Source organism: Manis javanica, chromosome 13 (assembly GCF_040802235.1).
Source record: "Manis javanica isolate MJ-LG chromosome 13, MJ_LKY, whole genome shotgun sequence".
Lineage (NCBI taxonomy): Eukaryota > Metazoa > Chordata > Mammalia > Pholidota > Manidae > Manis > Manis javanica.
Window position 1 is genome coordinate 52,102,320 of NC_133168.1, and position 17,442 is coordinate 52,119,761.

Genomic DNA, 17,442 nt, shown 5'->3' on the forward strand with positions numbered 1-17,442 from the left:
TCACACTTTATACCTTGCTGTTGGGAGCCTGCTGGGACCTGTACCTGACTATCAGTTTGCTGGCAGGGAAAGGAGTTAGGGGAGGTCATGAGAAGGATCAGTGGTGCATTGTAAGGCAGCTACCTCAGGGGTGCCATTTAGGCAAGGGGGCCTCACCTCTTCTGGCAGGGGTACAACAGCTGCCTCTGCTTGTGGAATAGGGATGATGGAATTTAGGGGCTGGAGGTACCCAGTTTCATAGGGACCTGCCTATATATCACCTATATATCCTAATTTTTGGAGTCCTTTTCCTTCTCAATCAATGTTGCAGTTTTAAAAATAGAGACCCTGAAGTCGGAGACTTCAGTTTGCATTGTAATCAGCCAGGTACAGAATGGCTGGCTCAGAGACTCAGTCCTGAGACAATGTCATAGGAGACAAGGGGTTCTTTCAAGGAGTTCATGGAAGCTTTCACATCCCTCATATGCGCCTTGAGCAAGGAGTTTAACGCCTCATCATTTTCTTTCCCCAAGATCTCCAGAGCAGTTAAAAGAAACTACCCATCTCATTATACTTGTCATTTCAACTAAAATGTATGGCAGCATATCCTCGGTCACCCAGAACCTTGTCTTCAGGAGGCACTTGATTACAGGTGTCTACAGACAATACTTTGAGTAAACGTTTTGCTGCTGTAGGCTATGGGCCATCAGTTCCCTCTCTACCAGTGGAAATAGCATCATAAATGCACCAAATATAATTGTACCCCATATCCCATCCCAGGAAACCCAGAACCTATTCAGAGAACCCATCTTAACATTTAGTTCTTTCAGGGCATAGTTCTTTAATTATGATGATGACCCTCTCTATTTCTTAATGTCCTGCTTGTCATCATTTCTGCATTGTCTGATTTTTATATAGCCATTACAGCTTACTTATGCTTACTACTTGCATTATATGTTTTTTTCCATTCTTTTTTCCTCCAAACTGATTTTCTATTTAAAATGTGACTCCTTCAGATTGTGTATGGTTAGGTTTTGCTTTTTTATGCAGTCTGACAATCTGCCTATTCACTGAGGAACTTAATCCATTGGCATCTGAACTAATTTTTTGTATATTTTGGTTTACTTCTATCATCTTGCTATTTGTTGTTCCTTTGTTCTCTTTGTATTTTGTTTTCTATTGCTTCTTTCCTGCTTTATTTTGGGCTAATTGGACCCTTTTAGTTTATATTTTTTTCTTCTGTTGGTTTCTTAATATGGTTAAATATAACATGTTTTGGGCTTAGTAGACTTAATATTATTAAGATGTCCAATCCTTAAATATTATAAGGAAATACAGCAACTCTAAATATGTATACAGTTAATGGCAGAATATCTAAACTCATAAAGTATTAATGACAAAGCTAAAAGGAGAAATGAGCTAATTTACCATGCTAATCAGATATTTCATTCTCCCTCTCTCCATAACTGATTTATAGTTTCAATTTCATATCAGTAAAAATTCTAGTCTTTTGTTGTTCTTTTTCTTTTTTCAGGAAATGATATGATGATTCTAAAAGTTATATGAAAAATAAAAGACATGGAATAGCCCAAACAAGTTTAGAAAGGACAACAAAATGGAAGGCTTACACAACATACTTTTAATACTATAAACTTTCAATGAAGACAGTAAGGTGTTGGCTTAAGTATAGAAATACCTATCAATGGGATAGAATAGAGTTGAGAATTATTTCACACACACACATATAGACTCACACATACATATTGATAGATTTTTAAGAAAGAAACATACCTCTTTCACTGGAGAAGGAGTCATTTTTCGTAAGCTAGTTGTTTCTGGCCTCTGTTCCCAGGAACTTTTAAGAATTTTATACTACTCTATATTCAGTGACTGTATTTTTTCATTTTTCCTCTTTGCACTTAGTAGACATTTTAGAATTTGAAATTTAGACTTCACTGGAAACAACGAGGATAAGGATACGCAATTAGATGGAGACTAGTTTTTAGATGGAGTAGTCAAATTGCATGACTAACACTCAGAGAGACTGGACAGCTCTGAGGTCTGCCTGAGATCTGAGGAGGGATAAAGAAGGGAGGTTTGCTGGGGCACATTTGGAGGTTGGGAGTAGTCAAAATATGATTTTTTGTTGTCTATTATACTAACTGAAGTATTTTAAGGAGTTAACATATATTTCCAAGAAATACTTATTAAACACAAATGAACTATGTAAAGAATCAATTTGATAACTGGTTCTATTATATACTAACTTGAAGAGATGCTTAAACCATTATTACATATCCTCCTAAAACAAAATGAACACACAGACCTAATCTCAATGCTCAGATAAAGAATAAAGATTAATGTACTTATTTCATTACAAACAGTAAAATGATAGAGGTAAAATACAAAGCAAACCCTCCCCCCCACACATACACTGTCCATTAGACATAGATAGACTTTGTAAAAGCATGTAGAAGTATATACATATATGGGGGTCATATGACATGTACTATTTTAAATCTCATCAGAGTTTTTTGGGTTTTGTTTTTAGTCAAAAAATGTGTTGCGTTGTTTTTCCACTTCAGTTTATACAGAACTTGCAAGCACATTTTAATGGCTTTATAATTTTCCATTATATATGTGGAGCATGATTTATTTAAAATTTTCTCTGTTGATCTAGTTTTTTTCCAGCAATAATTAAGTTATACGATGAGTGTCCTTGCTGTGTTTGCGTCCTTGCCTGACTCTTTTCTTTGGATTACTTGCTGAAATGAACCACAGAGTCAAGTGACAGGTATTTTTTACATTTTTATATAAATATTTTAGTCTCCTTCAGAAAGGAGAAACCAAGTTCTTTTTTCCCTAGGTGTACATGAACATGTTTAAGTCCTACACAATTGCTCGAATTCCCACACTCTCAGTAACACTAGTTATTATTGATTTGTCTCATATGTGCCAGTTGGATATATAAAATCCAACTACATTTTTGTTAGTATTTTTTATTATTGATACATTTGGTGTTTTAACATATTTTTTGGTATTTTCCTCTGTAAAACTGCCTTTTCCTTTGTCTAGTGTAATGCTTGTCTCTGCCTTACAGTTTTGTAAAAGGCTTTTACATTTTTAAAGCTATTAACCTTTTCTTCATCATGTATGCTGCCAATAGTTTTTCCAAGTGTGACTTTTTTCCTTAATGTGGCTTTGCTGTCTTTTGAAATTTAAAAAATTTAAATTGAGTACATAAGTCTATATGGGTTTTCTGTTATGATTTCACCAATGAAAAATTATAAATGCTGTGTTTTCTATAAATTTTTTAACACCTAGAAGAAATCTGTTTTGATTTTGTGAAATACATGAAACAAGATGCTTAACAATATTTTTCCAAAAAGTTGTATGTCACTTCAACATTTATTAAGTAATCCATCCCTTTGCATAACTTAAAACACATTGTTATCTTTATCATGGACCATGTATACACTTTGGATAGTGTTTGTAGAAAAAAATGATGGAAAATTTCCTCCAACATGACTCAAAAGGAAAATGATAAGCCTCACGGGAGGAGAAAACTATCACATTGAAGGAAAAACACTATTGCAGAAATTGTACTGTGGTTATTCCCATATTTACAAAACTATCTCCTAAAATGTAAAATATGAGTCTTGTACTGAATCTGAAATGGCCTATGTGTGGCTTAGAGACCTCTTAGTAACTCTGGAAAGATGGCCTCCCAAGAAACAAACTGCTCAAAATGAAGGCAGAGTCAACTAAGCCCTCTGAAGACAGGGTAGACGAGACATTAGCAGGGAATATGGAACCAGGAAACCTTGAAAATGTGAAGAAAAGGGAAGTGTGGTAGGAAACATCAGAAAGGTACGGGAGGCCTGGAAGAGGAAAATAATTAACTACTGGCAGAACAGGGAAGTACACAGATTTGGAGGAACTCGAAAATATGAACTTTGTGTCACACATTATTTAGTAAATATAGTTCTATCGAATGCTTAATGATGTTAACTTCACCAAGAAAGTAAGAGTATAAAGGTTATGCTATTGAAATTGAGGCACCATTTCTCCTCTAGATGTTAAAATGCCATATTCATGTGCTTCATTTCAAAATCATTGATTTGAAATGTAGGTTTATTTAGAAATTAAATTTATGGCTGAACTGTCTTTTAACACTTGGCCACTTGTAAGTTTTATTGTTCTCCTAAACCAAAGGTAAAATTAGAGCATAAATCAGGGGACATAGACAGAGCTACCTAACTGAACCAGCCAAATACCTCATAGACATAAGAACGTATTACAAACCCCAGAGAAGAATCGATGAGTGAATCAGTTACATACAGTAATCATGAAGCCAAACATGCTACCATCAGGATACCTAGGTTTCAGCTGCCTTTCCCTCTCTCTCAGCCACCCTGGTCTTGCAAGTCCTTGATAATCATTCTATTTGCTACTTATTTTTAATCTTTTTAGTCTGTTTTCTAACGAGAAGAAAAATATCACTGTATAGAACCATTTTAAGAAATCTAGATATGAAAATAGTAGAATTTCTATCGATATCCAAAATTGACTTACAACAAGCTGACAGTCACCTATGGAGCAGAGGGCACTTACTAATTCCTCTGGCCCCTGCTCATGGGTATCTGTGTAGAATTTGGCACTGCTGATACAAAGGGCAGGATCCAGGGGAGTTGCTGAAGCAAATTCCTGATGCAGACACCAGACAGACTTAAAGTTTACGTTTTTACGCAGACATAATAGATTTAACTGCTACCCCAAATTTTCCCTTAGGAAAATAAGCAAACCAAAAAAAAAAAAAAAAGCAACAGCCTCATGAGGGTTAATCACAGAGAAATGTTTGACAAGTTGGGAGTGAGTAGAAAACTTTGTAAGGAAAACAAAAAAGGATATCCAAGAAAAGAAAGATGTTTCATGTTATAAAGGGAAGAGTCAAGGAATAAAAGAAAAAAGGGAGGGAGGGAAGTATCTGTAGAAAGTGGGGTATGCTGAGTGCTGCAGCAGTTAACAAACAGGGATCTACCATTTTTTTGTCAAGTAAGCATTTTGGAGAAGTGACAGGGAAATGCATACTTAACACAACTGCAAAACATTGATTTATCCTACTACATTTGAAAAACAATTTCTTTTCTCTTATTAATAATCTTACTTGACTTTTAAAAACTCTTTTCATTTACAGGTTGTAAATATTTCTTCAACTTCTTCAATCTAATTGCTTACATTTGTTCAGAGAACAAATTTATGCTTGCAGAATTGTCCTTGAAAACCTGACCACTCACAATAACTTTTATAGCTCTCCTAAACCATGGATAAAATAAAGCATAAATCAAAGGGTTCATGGCTGAGTTATAATAAGCACACCAACAGCAAATCTCATAAATATAGGCAGGGGTTATGAAGCCCATAAAGGCATCAATTAATGAGTCAATACTATATGGTAGCCATGAAATCATAAATGTTACCACTGTGATTCCCAGGGTTTTAGCTGCTTTTCTCTCTCTCTTGGCCACTCTGGATTTATAACTGTCTGATGATGATTCTGTTTTGCCTCCAGTATTTTCAATCTTTTTAGCCTGTTGTCTAGCCACAAGAAAAATATTACTGTACAGAATCACCATAACAAGGGTAGGTATAAAGAAGGAAAAAAAATCTACCAACACCCAATTTTGATTTACGACTGTCTGACAACCCCCTATACAGTTAAGGGCACTGGATAATTCTTCTAGCCCATCATCATAGGCTTCTGTGTAGAACACGGCACCGCTGTACCCGAGGGGCAGGATCCAGGAGATACAGATGCACACCCCGGACACTGACACCGTGAACTTGGTAGGATAGACCAGAGGGTCGGTGACTGCAATGTACCTGTCAATGGAGATGAAGCACAAGTGGAAGAGAGAAGAGTAACAGAATGCCACATCACAGCATGTGTGCAAAGTACAGAAACTTCGCCCAAAGTACCAGCAGCTCTCCACGGACCTGATCATGCTGAAGGGCATCACGGTCACGCCCACCAGAAAGTCAGCGTAGGCCAGAGAGGCGATGAGAAAATTGGTTGGAGTGTGCAGCTGCTTGAAATGAAGGGTTGAGATGATCACCAGGAGGTTTCCAAGCACGGCCAGCGCAACCCCAACACCGAACACTGTGTAGAGAATCAGCCGGGCCCCTGGCGAGTAGGGAGTTTTCACGCAGGATCCGTTCACGTTCTGGTAGCAGAGCTGCCCGGCGGCAGGTGGGGACCAGACGCTGCTCATGGTGCTCTAGTTTATGTTCGGAGAATTCTGTCCTTCTTGCGTATCACAAAGAACATAAGATTCTACTTTTCAATACTCCTGGGGAAACTAAAAAAACATAAATATGCCAGATGCCTAAGGAAAGGATCAGATATTATTATAATGGTTTTTTCCCCCATTTTCTGGGTTTTTAAAATTATAAATCTTAAATGTTTTCTATAACAAAATAAAACCCAATGAAAATTACATCGTACATGATTACTGAGGGTTAATTTCAACTAACTAATGCTTGGTTCCCTTAATTGTTAAAATTCTTTCATTTATTTTTTGAATTTTTAAAATTATTGTTCATGTACAATATTATATTGGTTCTGAGTACACAACATAGTGATTCAACAGTTACATACATTATTAAATATTCACCCCAACTAGTGTAGTTACTATCCCTGTGGTCGTAAATATATTTTTTTTATTTTTTACCTCCAGAGTCCTTTTTTGCAACAGGCACTGATAAAGGAAGTAAGTATAGAGTTGAAGGCTCACGTCCTGTTGGCTTTATCTCTGTGGTGTCTGACCTGCTTTCCTGCCTTGATCCACATGCAGTCCTTCCAAATAAATAAAAGCCATCAATGGGAAAATCCCTAGATGGAATCCCTAGAGTGCAAAGTGTGAACATGGAGGATTATTTTCAATAGTGATTATTAAGAAAGTTTACAAAATAATTCTTTAAACTGTTAGCCATTATGTTTCTTGGGCTAAAAATTTCTTTTTTCTTAACTAGACCCTTTCCCTAATCACAATCCCAACATGGGCACCTTGCTGGATTTTTATTACACGGATACAACAGGGGACAAGCAGTGAGAGTCAATACTTGGCTTTTTCTCTCCTGTTAAGAATAATTTTTGCATCTGCACTGGCAATGAGCAAAAGGTAACATACATTGAGGACAACCTGAAATTGATGAAATACATTACAGGAAAGCATTAAAAACAACATGATATTTGGATACACCAGCATTTCTGAGGTCCCATGACTGTCAATGCTGGTAGAAAGATCATTTCTCCTCTCAGGACATTGTGCCTGGAAATGTATTTGCAATGTCTTTCCATCCACATGAGAAATGGGCAGTGAACTCTTTGACTACCCATTCTTTGTGGGTACAGGTGATAGAACTTTCAGTTCCCACTGATAAAAGAAGTCATGTAAGAAATAAGAAGCAAAAACCTGGAAAATGGGAATATTTCCTTGATATATCTGCCATCCCTTGAGAAATTGGAACACTGAAAATCAAGGAAGAGTATTATTCAGCCTTATCAAAGGGTTCAAGACCCTTTCCTCTACAGAACCATAGAGATATTTGTGAATTTGCTTTTCAAGTCATAAAGTGATATTGGTATTATTATTAATCCATTTGGCCATCTGATTCTTAATCAAGAAAATTAACACTCTTAACCTAATGATCTTCAGGATTCTAATATTTTTGGAGAGTCTGGTTTTGTAAGATGATGTTAATTGCTTATACAGGTAAAGGTCTAGGCCAGGCTTTCTCACCTTTAGCACTATTGACATTTGAGTTCAGATAACTCTTTGATGTGGGGGTCTCTCCTGTACTTTGAAGGGCATTTACCAGCATCCCTGCTACCAGATACCAGTAGATGCCAGTAAAATCCCCCCAAGGTGAAAACTAAAAATGTTTCCAGACATTGACAAATGTCCTGTGGGGAGCAAATTTCTCAATGGCCTGCCCCATCGGGAACCAGCATTCTAGGCAATAAAAAGGTCTACATGATACTTACCATTTTGGGTAAAGAAATAACTTTCTATCTTCCCCCATTTTCCTGAGGTTTATTCATTAATTAAGTCATCCATCTAATACGTATTTGTTGAGTGGCAGGAGCTGAGGACAAAGTAATGAGTAAACCATGATCCTATTCTCATGAAGTTTGCAGTCTTCAAAAGGAAACAATCCTTAAACAAGTAAACAAAGAAATGGATATTTTATATGAATACAAATTTTGGAAAGTATTATAAAGGTGAAAGGTATTAGCTTGTGATAGTGAAGTCAACAGCCTAGACAGACAGGTGTAGACAAGAGGATTCCTTCAAGCAGAGTAAGACAGAACTGCTTTAATATTTGTAGAATTTTGACACCCTATATACTAGGAAATAAGAGAGGAATGCCAAAAATGCTGGGTCTTCTGACCTTTTTTTAACAGAGGGAAACTTAATGAAAAAAAAATATGCTCAAAAAAAGAGAGACAGACAGACAAAGACAGAGATGAGAGCCTACTGTGGTCTAGAAGCAGGAGTGGGGTTGGAATTCTGAAGCTTGTTCCGGTAAGAATCTGGACAGAACCCTAGATTTCTATGAATTAATTTAGAAAACCAAGAGTTAGGTATCTTCCAGTTTCCTACCAGCTCTAGTTTTCAATTATTCTTTATTAGCTGCATCTTAGGATATTCAGTCAGGATTCACATTCTTTCTCCTATTCTTCTGTCCCCAGCAACTCTGAGGGCCCAGTGAGGGCCCAGTTTGCTACCCAAATCAACAGGATCAAAACAAATTGAGTGATGAGTCTTGAGCCAAGACATAAGAGAGGAAGATAGTAAACTAGGGAGCCCCAGCCTCCAGCTGCATCAGATGGAGCCAGCAATCTCTAAAACATAATCGAGAAACTAGAAGGCCTCCCAAATTGATTCAAGCCGTTAGAATGCGTCCTCAGGAAAGACCAGCCACCTTAATCGATTGCATTGTAACCTGTCAGAGCGAGGAACTGACAGTGTTCACGGGGAAGATGTAATTCATTAGAAGTAATGAAAGAAGCAGCGACTAATAAGAATTTGTTTGCTCAGCTAGGGATTGGGCTGCTCAGACTTGACCAAAATATAGATGCAATGTAGCAAAGTATTTTATAGAAAAATGAAGGGAGGAAATAGGAAGGGAATTGAAAATACAGTAGTACCTTGTAGTACCTTGTTTCTGAGACTAATCCCAAAGGAGGATTGAGAAGGAGCACTGAATGTCATGGACTGAGAACACTAACTCCCGGCTGTGACAACCGAGCTATGTGACCTTGGTCAAGTTGTTTGTAGTCTTTGGATTTACCACCATTGAGTAAGCTACAGATATGCCTACAGCACTCAGCAAGTACTCAACTACTTGAACAGAAAAATCACCAGAACACTGTATCTGTTTTCATAGATGTTGAAGTGTCCCCTTTATGAAGATTTCTGGGACAAAATTCCCTCTGATCTTGGTTTGGAAAACTAAGCTAACAACAAGGTAGCTTTTTCCTTATTGGAACACTAAGTGAATTTGAATACACTTAACTTTTTTTTTTTCACTATATCATTGAACACTATTAGTAGAATCTAGGTTATTTTATATACTTATATTTAGAGTTAGCCCAGAGCTGAGATGGCATGTAAATTGAAGGCTCTTCCTAAAAATTCTTGCACATGTATGAACTTCCTATTTTGCACATAAGATCATCTTGAGCGTACCCATTTGCATGAGATAAAGACCAGAATTAGATAGCAATCATGTTTCTCATGGGGTTATGTTTCCGACACTAAGGGCAGGATTTGGAGGCAAACTTTTGATTGTCTTGCATCATCTAAAGTTTTCAGTCTCAAATCTGCACGTGATAATCGGTTTACAGGTTTGGAACTTCTCAGCATTCCTAAAATAAAAACCCATTAAATAAACCATTTCCCTAATGATTGAGAGTGTGAGACATTCCTCATTACGTTGAGGTGGGAGAAAGATGCTTTAATGATCTCTGGTCTTCCAGGGCCCCAACTCAGATGTTTGTTAATGACAGGACGGGCAGAAAAATGTTTTGTACTCTTGTATTTTTGGATTAAGGTTGGAGGTGACCAAACAAAGAGGCAGGGTCAAAGTGACAAGCTGTGAATGAACAGTGGTTGGCACTGATAGCGCACACTCAAATGTCTAATCTGCACTCTAAGCAATATTTTTGGCTATTGCATAACTGAATCAGTTCTCATTTTGATTCATCACAGAATTCATTTGTGTTTAACAACTATTTCACAGAAAAAATACTTAGAAAATAATGTGCATTAATTACTTATGAAATACTTTGGGGTGAGAAACCACACAAAATTGTATTTTGCCCACTCCCAGCCTCCAAATGTGCTCCAGCAAATCTTCCTTCTTCCTCCCTCCTCATATCTCAGGCAGACCTCAGAGCTGTCCAGTCTCTCTGAGTGTTAGTCATGCAATTTTGACTACTCCAGTAATAAACTACAGCCTCTCCTTGCTTGAGCAGCCTTGTCCTTGTTGTTTCCAGTGCTAGCCAGGCCTCAGCTTAAAAAGCCTGCTTTTAGAGAAGGGGCAAGTCTGGTTTTTCATCCTTAAAGCACCCTCCTTTTCTGCTCTACCCCATAGGCAGAAAGAGACAGTAGAAGAAAAAGAGTACATTAATTTTATACCAAATTTGGTCTCCCTATAACCTTCACTTGGAAGTCATGACACATCTGTAGTGAGCCTCTAAATGGTGTCCCTCTCATGCAGGGCATGTGGGGGACTTCAGGTACCCTGGCAGGAGGCATTCCCATTCCCAGTTCCTGGTCTTGTGATCGCTGCTGGGTTGACCTTTTCCAACATCCTCCTTAAGCCCCATGTGATGTGTCACAGACCCTTGGTGTGCCCTGAATGGGTGACAGTATGGGCTTCTTCCCCTGCCAGCCCATTCTCCTCCCCACCGTCTCTCTCCAACTGTAGCTTCCTCTGCTCCAAATGAACACAGGACAGGTCAGCAAAACTACTGAATAAGCAGATCTAAAAAGGAATCAAACTTGAATCATCTTGCCAAGACCTTTTTCAATGGACTGGTCCCCTGCACAAAGGAACCCCAGAAGCCAAAGCCTGTGAGGTTTCCCATCATGGACAGACTCTAAAGAGTCCTTGGCAGAGGCTGACTAGAGTGGGTCACCCCCACCAGGGAACTGGGTAGTGTGGTGGGAAGGCTCCCCCAGAAGGAGTCACATGTGTACCTCACCATGGAGCCTACACATGGGCACCTGCCACATTCAGGCACTGCCATACTGATGCTGGAGTTCTTGTTTGCAGAGACAAAGAATGAACTTAGCAAATAGTCAAGGTAGGAGAGTCAGGGAGTCTTTTATTGAGAGATACAATGGGAGGACAGACAGAGCCCCTGGCTCATGCCAGGAGGGGACAAGAGAGCCTGTAGTGGTGCGTTGGCTAGGGGATTTATAGGCAGTTGAGGATATTTGGGAACATGAAAAAAAGCTTAGGGAGGTGGACTTGGTAAGTGGCCCCTGAATATTTAGAATTAACTTAACATAAGGAATTTCCTGCCTTGATTTCTCTCTGGGATACCAGTGTCTTGGTCTGGGAGCATATCAAAAGGCCACCTGTCCAGCTCCCAAGGTGTGGGGAGGTACTGTCTCTTTGCTAAAAAGTAAGTTAAGAATCTTACTTCTTAAACTTCCTGAGTGTTAAAATGCAATCTTATCTTTAAGGTAGAATCTTTCCTGCCTTTTACTGTGTTGTTTACAGCTGGGTCTGCATGTTAAATTAATTTGCCCAGTTTGCAAAATCACTTCATCAGATCTGGAGGGGGAAAGAGAGCATGTAGGCCTGGGCCTTTAGCATGCTAAGGTGAATCTTACACATGATCATAAATGATTAGCATAATAAAAACATGGGTTACTCTTCTTTATCTGGGGAATGTTAACTGATCTCACTGAAGAATGACTCTAGAGCGTAATGTTCAACACAGAGTTTTGGTAGGGGGTTTCCTTGCATATAATTACATTGCTCTGACTGCAAATATCCTGCCTTGCTTTTTCCAGAGGCCCTCACCCTATTCAGTCTAAGCCCATGGTCCCTGTCTCAATACTACCAGGCATGAGAACAACTCTGTCCCATTGTTAGTTCTCCTCATCCCATTCCTGCTCCACAGCAGTGCAGGAGACAGGAAGGAAGAGGGAAAGAGCAGACTCACAGCTCCCTGCTCTAGGGCCTGTAGGCCTAGGCCTGGAGGACGCTGACTGAAGTAGGGAAGGTGGAGTGCTGAAGGGGGTGTGATCCTGAAGTGTTATTGTGAGTTAGAAGGAGCTTTTGCTTGGCTTGCAAATACTGGCAATTAAGCGGAAAGCAGTAAGGTCTGCCCAGAATGCACTCAAAGATGAGGACAGACTGAATGGAGCAAGTGTGACTGAACTAAAAGGTAAAATGGTAAAGCTGGTTTCGGTCTGTGATGCACCAAGTACGGACTGTCCCAAATCTACTGACATATTGTATGAGCAAGGCTTCCTAACCAGACTACAGGGAAGGATAAATGTGATGACTAGAATCCCATTTCTTCGTGCTTCTCCTGAATGATTTCCAAAATATTTTCTACATTTTGAGAGATCTCATTAATTTCTTAGAAAGCAAATAATAATCATTCAGTAATTCTGAATGCATTCTTAAATTTCTCCCGTTTTAGCATTCATGGTAACAAATAAATGTGCGGTTGATGAAGTGCTCTTCAAAATCTGACCACTGGATTTCCAGTTCAATATTCAGGGTTGATATTTCAAAACATTAAAAAAATAAAACACATGGCAAGATGTGGGCAATGACCAGTCACTCTGGATGCTGTTCTGAGAGGCAGAGCAAGCCCTGGAGATGCCCTCCTTTGCCTTGCCATGATCTTGTAGTTGCTGGATCTTGAGATTCCTTTGGAATTTGCGGAGGGGTTGCCAAGGGAAAGTAAGCAAGGGGTTGTATGGGGGCTCAGGATAGCAGGTATTTACCAACCAGTATTTAAGCATCAGTGCTTTCACAATGAGAGTGGCTGAATTAGTTGCTGCCATCTGAAGATCAGTCCTATCAAGATAACTGAGCACAAAGTTTTATGTTCCTTACTCCTGAAATCCCAGCTAAATGGCCCAAAAACTATTTCTGAAATATATAAATCAGATGGGATCTAATTGACTGAAAAGCTAGAGTAAAGAAAATCACAACCCAAAATACAAACAGTAAAAGGTTGTCAGAGAGGTAAGAGCCGCTCTTTCCAATAGAGTTAGGGAGAAATTCTAAGTCCTAAGAAGGTCAATCAGAAAGAGTCAAAGGAAGAAAATGTTAAAAGCAATTGTAGGGAAATTTTCTTCTGGGTTAAACTAAGGTGTGAAGTTTCAAATAGAAACTGGCTACCTAGTGCAAAGAGGTCAAATGAAAAAAATTTAGGCAACAAATTCAGACAATGATAAAAGGAAAATCTTAAAAGTTCCTAGAAACAGGGGCCAGAGAAGGTAGTTAGCTCAGAACAAAGGAATGAAGATCATGCTGGCATCACACTATATCATACACTTTTCCTAGAAGGCAATGTAGAAATGCTTATAAAATTATGACGGATTTTCTATTTTGAACCAGAAATTCTAATTCTACCTAAAATTATGATATTAATTGAAGTTCTATAAAAATCCAGCTGAGCTAATTAAGAACCATATACATATCTGTATGTATATATGAGAAGGAAATTGACAGCCATGGAACTATGGAACCAGCTAGTCAGATCTAGTGGAGGTAAGTTGAGGTTGTCTTCAGAAAGGAGAGCTTGTGCTGTGACCAGGTGTTGGAGGGGATGAGGGTGGACCAAACCGGGCCCTGTGGACAGCTTGCACTGCTGGAGCAGGTCCAGCACCTACATGAACACATGAGACTCCATCTGGCTGACCTTGCTCAGGTTACACACTGCAACCTTAAAGGTAGCTTTCCGTTCTAATATTTTACAAGTCTATCATCACCACCCAAATACTGAGTGGTAAGGGGTGTGTGGAAAAATACAACATTTTTGGCTTGGGAATTTTCTGTCCTTTCAATTCACCTACAAATGTCCTCCCGGTAAAGAGGGAAGCTCTTCCCAGAGGTCAATTCAAATAAAATTCATTTCCATGAGTGGTCATGCAAGATACACAAACTAACATGTAGAGTGTCTGTAACATTGATAATGATAATCACTTTGATGCATAAAGAATGATCCATACAGAATCTGGAAGAATAACCAGATGGGGTCAGATTGATTGAAAAATCAGATTAGAGAAAAACACAATCCAAAATACTCATAATAGAAAGTTGTCAGAGAAGTAAGAGCTATTCATAAGAATACAGCTTGAGAGAAATTCTAAGCCTATTATTTTTTTAATATGGTCATGTGCATCTATATAAATTTATTAAAATATTTCTATATTTAAAGGGATGCATATCTGTTCAGCAAACATTATTGCTTATCCATTATTTCCAAGAACAGTGTAAGGTCCAGCTGGAGGTATAAAGATGAACAAGAAGGAACATTCTCCTAAGTAACACAGTTTTGGGGGTGAAATAAATATGCACAACAAATGCCTAGAAAGCAGAAAGTAATGTCATAGATACAATAAACATAGTGGGTCTAAGAAAGGAGGATGGATAGAACTGCATCTATAATCTCTACTGTCTTAATCTCTGTGCATGGAAAAATAAAAGGTAACTTTACAAGGTACTGTTAAATACATGAGCTGCTAAAGGTGCATAAAATTTGCAAACATATTTTCATATCATTATTCATAATAATGAACTAATAATTTGTGGAAAAAAGTTAATGAAGCTTCTAATCTCAAAAGTGCTTAGGTGAGTTGAAGTGATTTGTGTGAAATAAAATGTAAAGGTACCAAATGAATTAATAGTATAAAACAACAAGATTATGATTTTGGTTAATGTGCAGACCAATCATGCCTTAATAGATAAGACACAGTTTATTTCAGTGACTCTTAATTCAGCCGAGGGAACAAAAATGTTGTACAATAAAATACTATTTCAATAATGAAGAAATATGGATGATTGGAAAGCTAGAGATTCAAATGTTTTATCATAGCAAATCAATTACTTCCTGCAATGTCCCCATCTTCCCAAATAATTTTGCTTTTACTTTTCTTTGTGGTGATTGATTTTTTTTTCCTTTGAAAATAATTTGATAGAAAATTGTGTCACAAATTGCTTACAACAACTTGGGTACAGTGGCTGGGCCACCTTCTCCTCTGTGAGGGGAGAAATAGTTAGTGGTTATTCATTAACTCTCTGAGTCCCTGAGTGTGAATATTGGTTCTGTTGTTTAACAAGTATGCCACCTTGGGCATAAGCTCTCACCTCTTTTGCCTCAAGTTCCCTTTTTATAAAATAGAAATAATACTATTCCCCTGCTCATAGGTTTGTTGTAGAGACTGGGTTAGTGCCCGTAAGGCAGTGACATGCACAGAATGTCAGATAAATCATTATGAGGTTTAAAATGTTTTTATTTTTATATTTCCCTGGCTTCAGAGCCCATGTCTTGTGTACCAGAAGCACTCAATAATGTTCACTGAAGCAAAGGCCAACAGACTAGTCCCCACACAACCAGAGCAGTTCATGGAAGAGAATCATGAGGGCAGTAGCTTGTTTATAGTGAAAGTTTTCAAGCACTTATGAAAAAGACAGAATAGTATGTTGTCTAGAAAAGTAGGTGGTAAAATTAGATGATTTATCTAATGTATTTGAAAGGCCACCAAGAAAAGGAAATACAGGTGTAAATGTATTAAACTAGATGTTAGAAGTACTATTTGTGTGCAGAAGCTTTAAGGTCATCAGTAGATTTCTTAATACTTTGATTTTAGCTTCTTTAAAATGAGGCAGTATAGCTATAGTTTGCCACACAAGATTAGAAAAAGTTACTGAAACCACTAGAATCAAAACAAATTTATAATAGTGTCAGAGCTGAAGAACTGGGGTAACCCAATATTTATTAGTCTAAGGTGCCTTTAATCACCTGTAAAAATCAAATGAAGACAGGAGAGCTTCCCACAAGAACAGTTAAATTAGAAATAATATAAACTATTTCAGAAAAGGTTTACCAATTCAAACCATTTGTGGAATAATAGTCAGAAATTATGTGCTATAGATAATGTTGATTTACAAGCAAGGTAGAAATTAAAGAAATATAGTGAGAATATTTTGATATATATTCATCCTGCCCCAAAGATATGGTAATCTGATTTTAAAATCTTGATGTCTGATTGTGGCAAAACTAAAGCTAGAATAGAATCAAGTAATGTATTTACAATGTGTTCATGGGACATACAGTACTCACCAATATTAGTACCAAAATGATGCTCCGAAATAACTGGCTTGGTTTATCCACTGTGAATTACATGCTATTTGGTTTTGCCTTGGGACCAAGTTTGTGAGTCATAAGGAAATGCATTTTGCAGCCTCTGTGCCAGCTTCATTTTTTGCATTTCATTTCAGTTTTCTTTGTTCTTTTGAACACCTTTTTAACTTACGCTGTTCTGTGTATCACTGAAAAGCCCCAGTAAATAAATTTTGGAGCAATATACAATTAAGTGAAAAAAATTAAATTTAAAATAACGTAACATAATTAACATTAAAAAAATTAAAAATAATGACAGTCTTAAAACCCTTGCTTTAAACATACGCTAACTGGTAAAATTTCTGAACTCTAATTTTATGAGCAGACTTACCAGGAAGAAGCTCACTGAATAAAGGAATGTTATTATTTATAATACCAATTATTTTTCCCATTGTAAATACTTAAATTGATATAATAGTTAATAGATCTGTCTCTTGACTGATTTTACCTACTCTGAAAACACATTTTTGGACTCATGGAACTGAATACCAGACAGTGCAGACTCACTCTGCCCTCTCTAAGCAAGGATTAACCACCTCTCAAAGCATCTCTGAATTGCATTTATGTTTTAATAGAAAAATATTACAAAGTAACAGAGAGAAGATAAAGTCAGAAATTGAATTAATATAAATTAATTAAAGGGAGGATTTAGAATAAAATAAATATATTGTCCTTTATATATTCTTTTAAATTTTCTCAACAATACAATAAGGAAAGGGTTATTAACCAGAGAAATGAGGTCCCGAGAAAACTTAACTGCCCAAGATCACATTGCTAAAAGGCAGAGTTGGTATTGTAATCCAGGCATTTCTAGCTCTAAGGCCACGTTGTTGCCATTGCAAATGGGTTTTATTATATTTACCAAAAAACTATGACCTTGGGTTTAAGTGGGTCAAAGCTGAAGGTCAGTTATTTTTTTACACTAGAAGATACTGAAAATTATGATCAAGTTTTTTTCCCATTACGTGACCACTGTGGATCAACTTTTAGTCTTCCCAATCTAAAACCAGAAA

At 37.6% G+C, this 17,442-nt stretch overlaps 1 protein-coding gene across 1 annotated transcript; it reads right to left on the reverse strand.

The window, feature by feature from the left end:
• Positions 1-5,213: 5,213 nt before the first annotated feature.
• On the reverse strand, positions 5,214-6,251 carry LOC108398565 (trace amine-associated receptor 6). The gene has a single exon (XM_017662648.3). It carries the CDS (start codon positions 6,249-6,251, stop codon positions 5,214-5,216), a length of 1,038 nt encoding a protein of 345 aa, XP_017518137.3.
• Between the last annotated feature and the right edge of the window lie 11,191 nt (positions 6,252-17,442).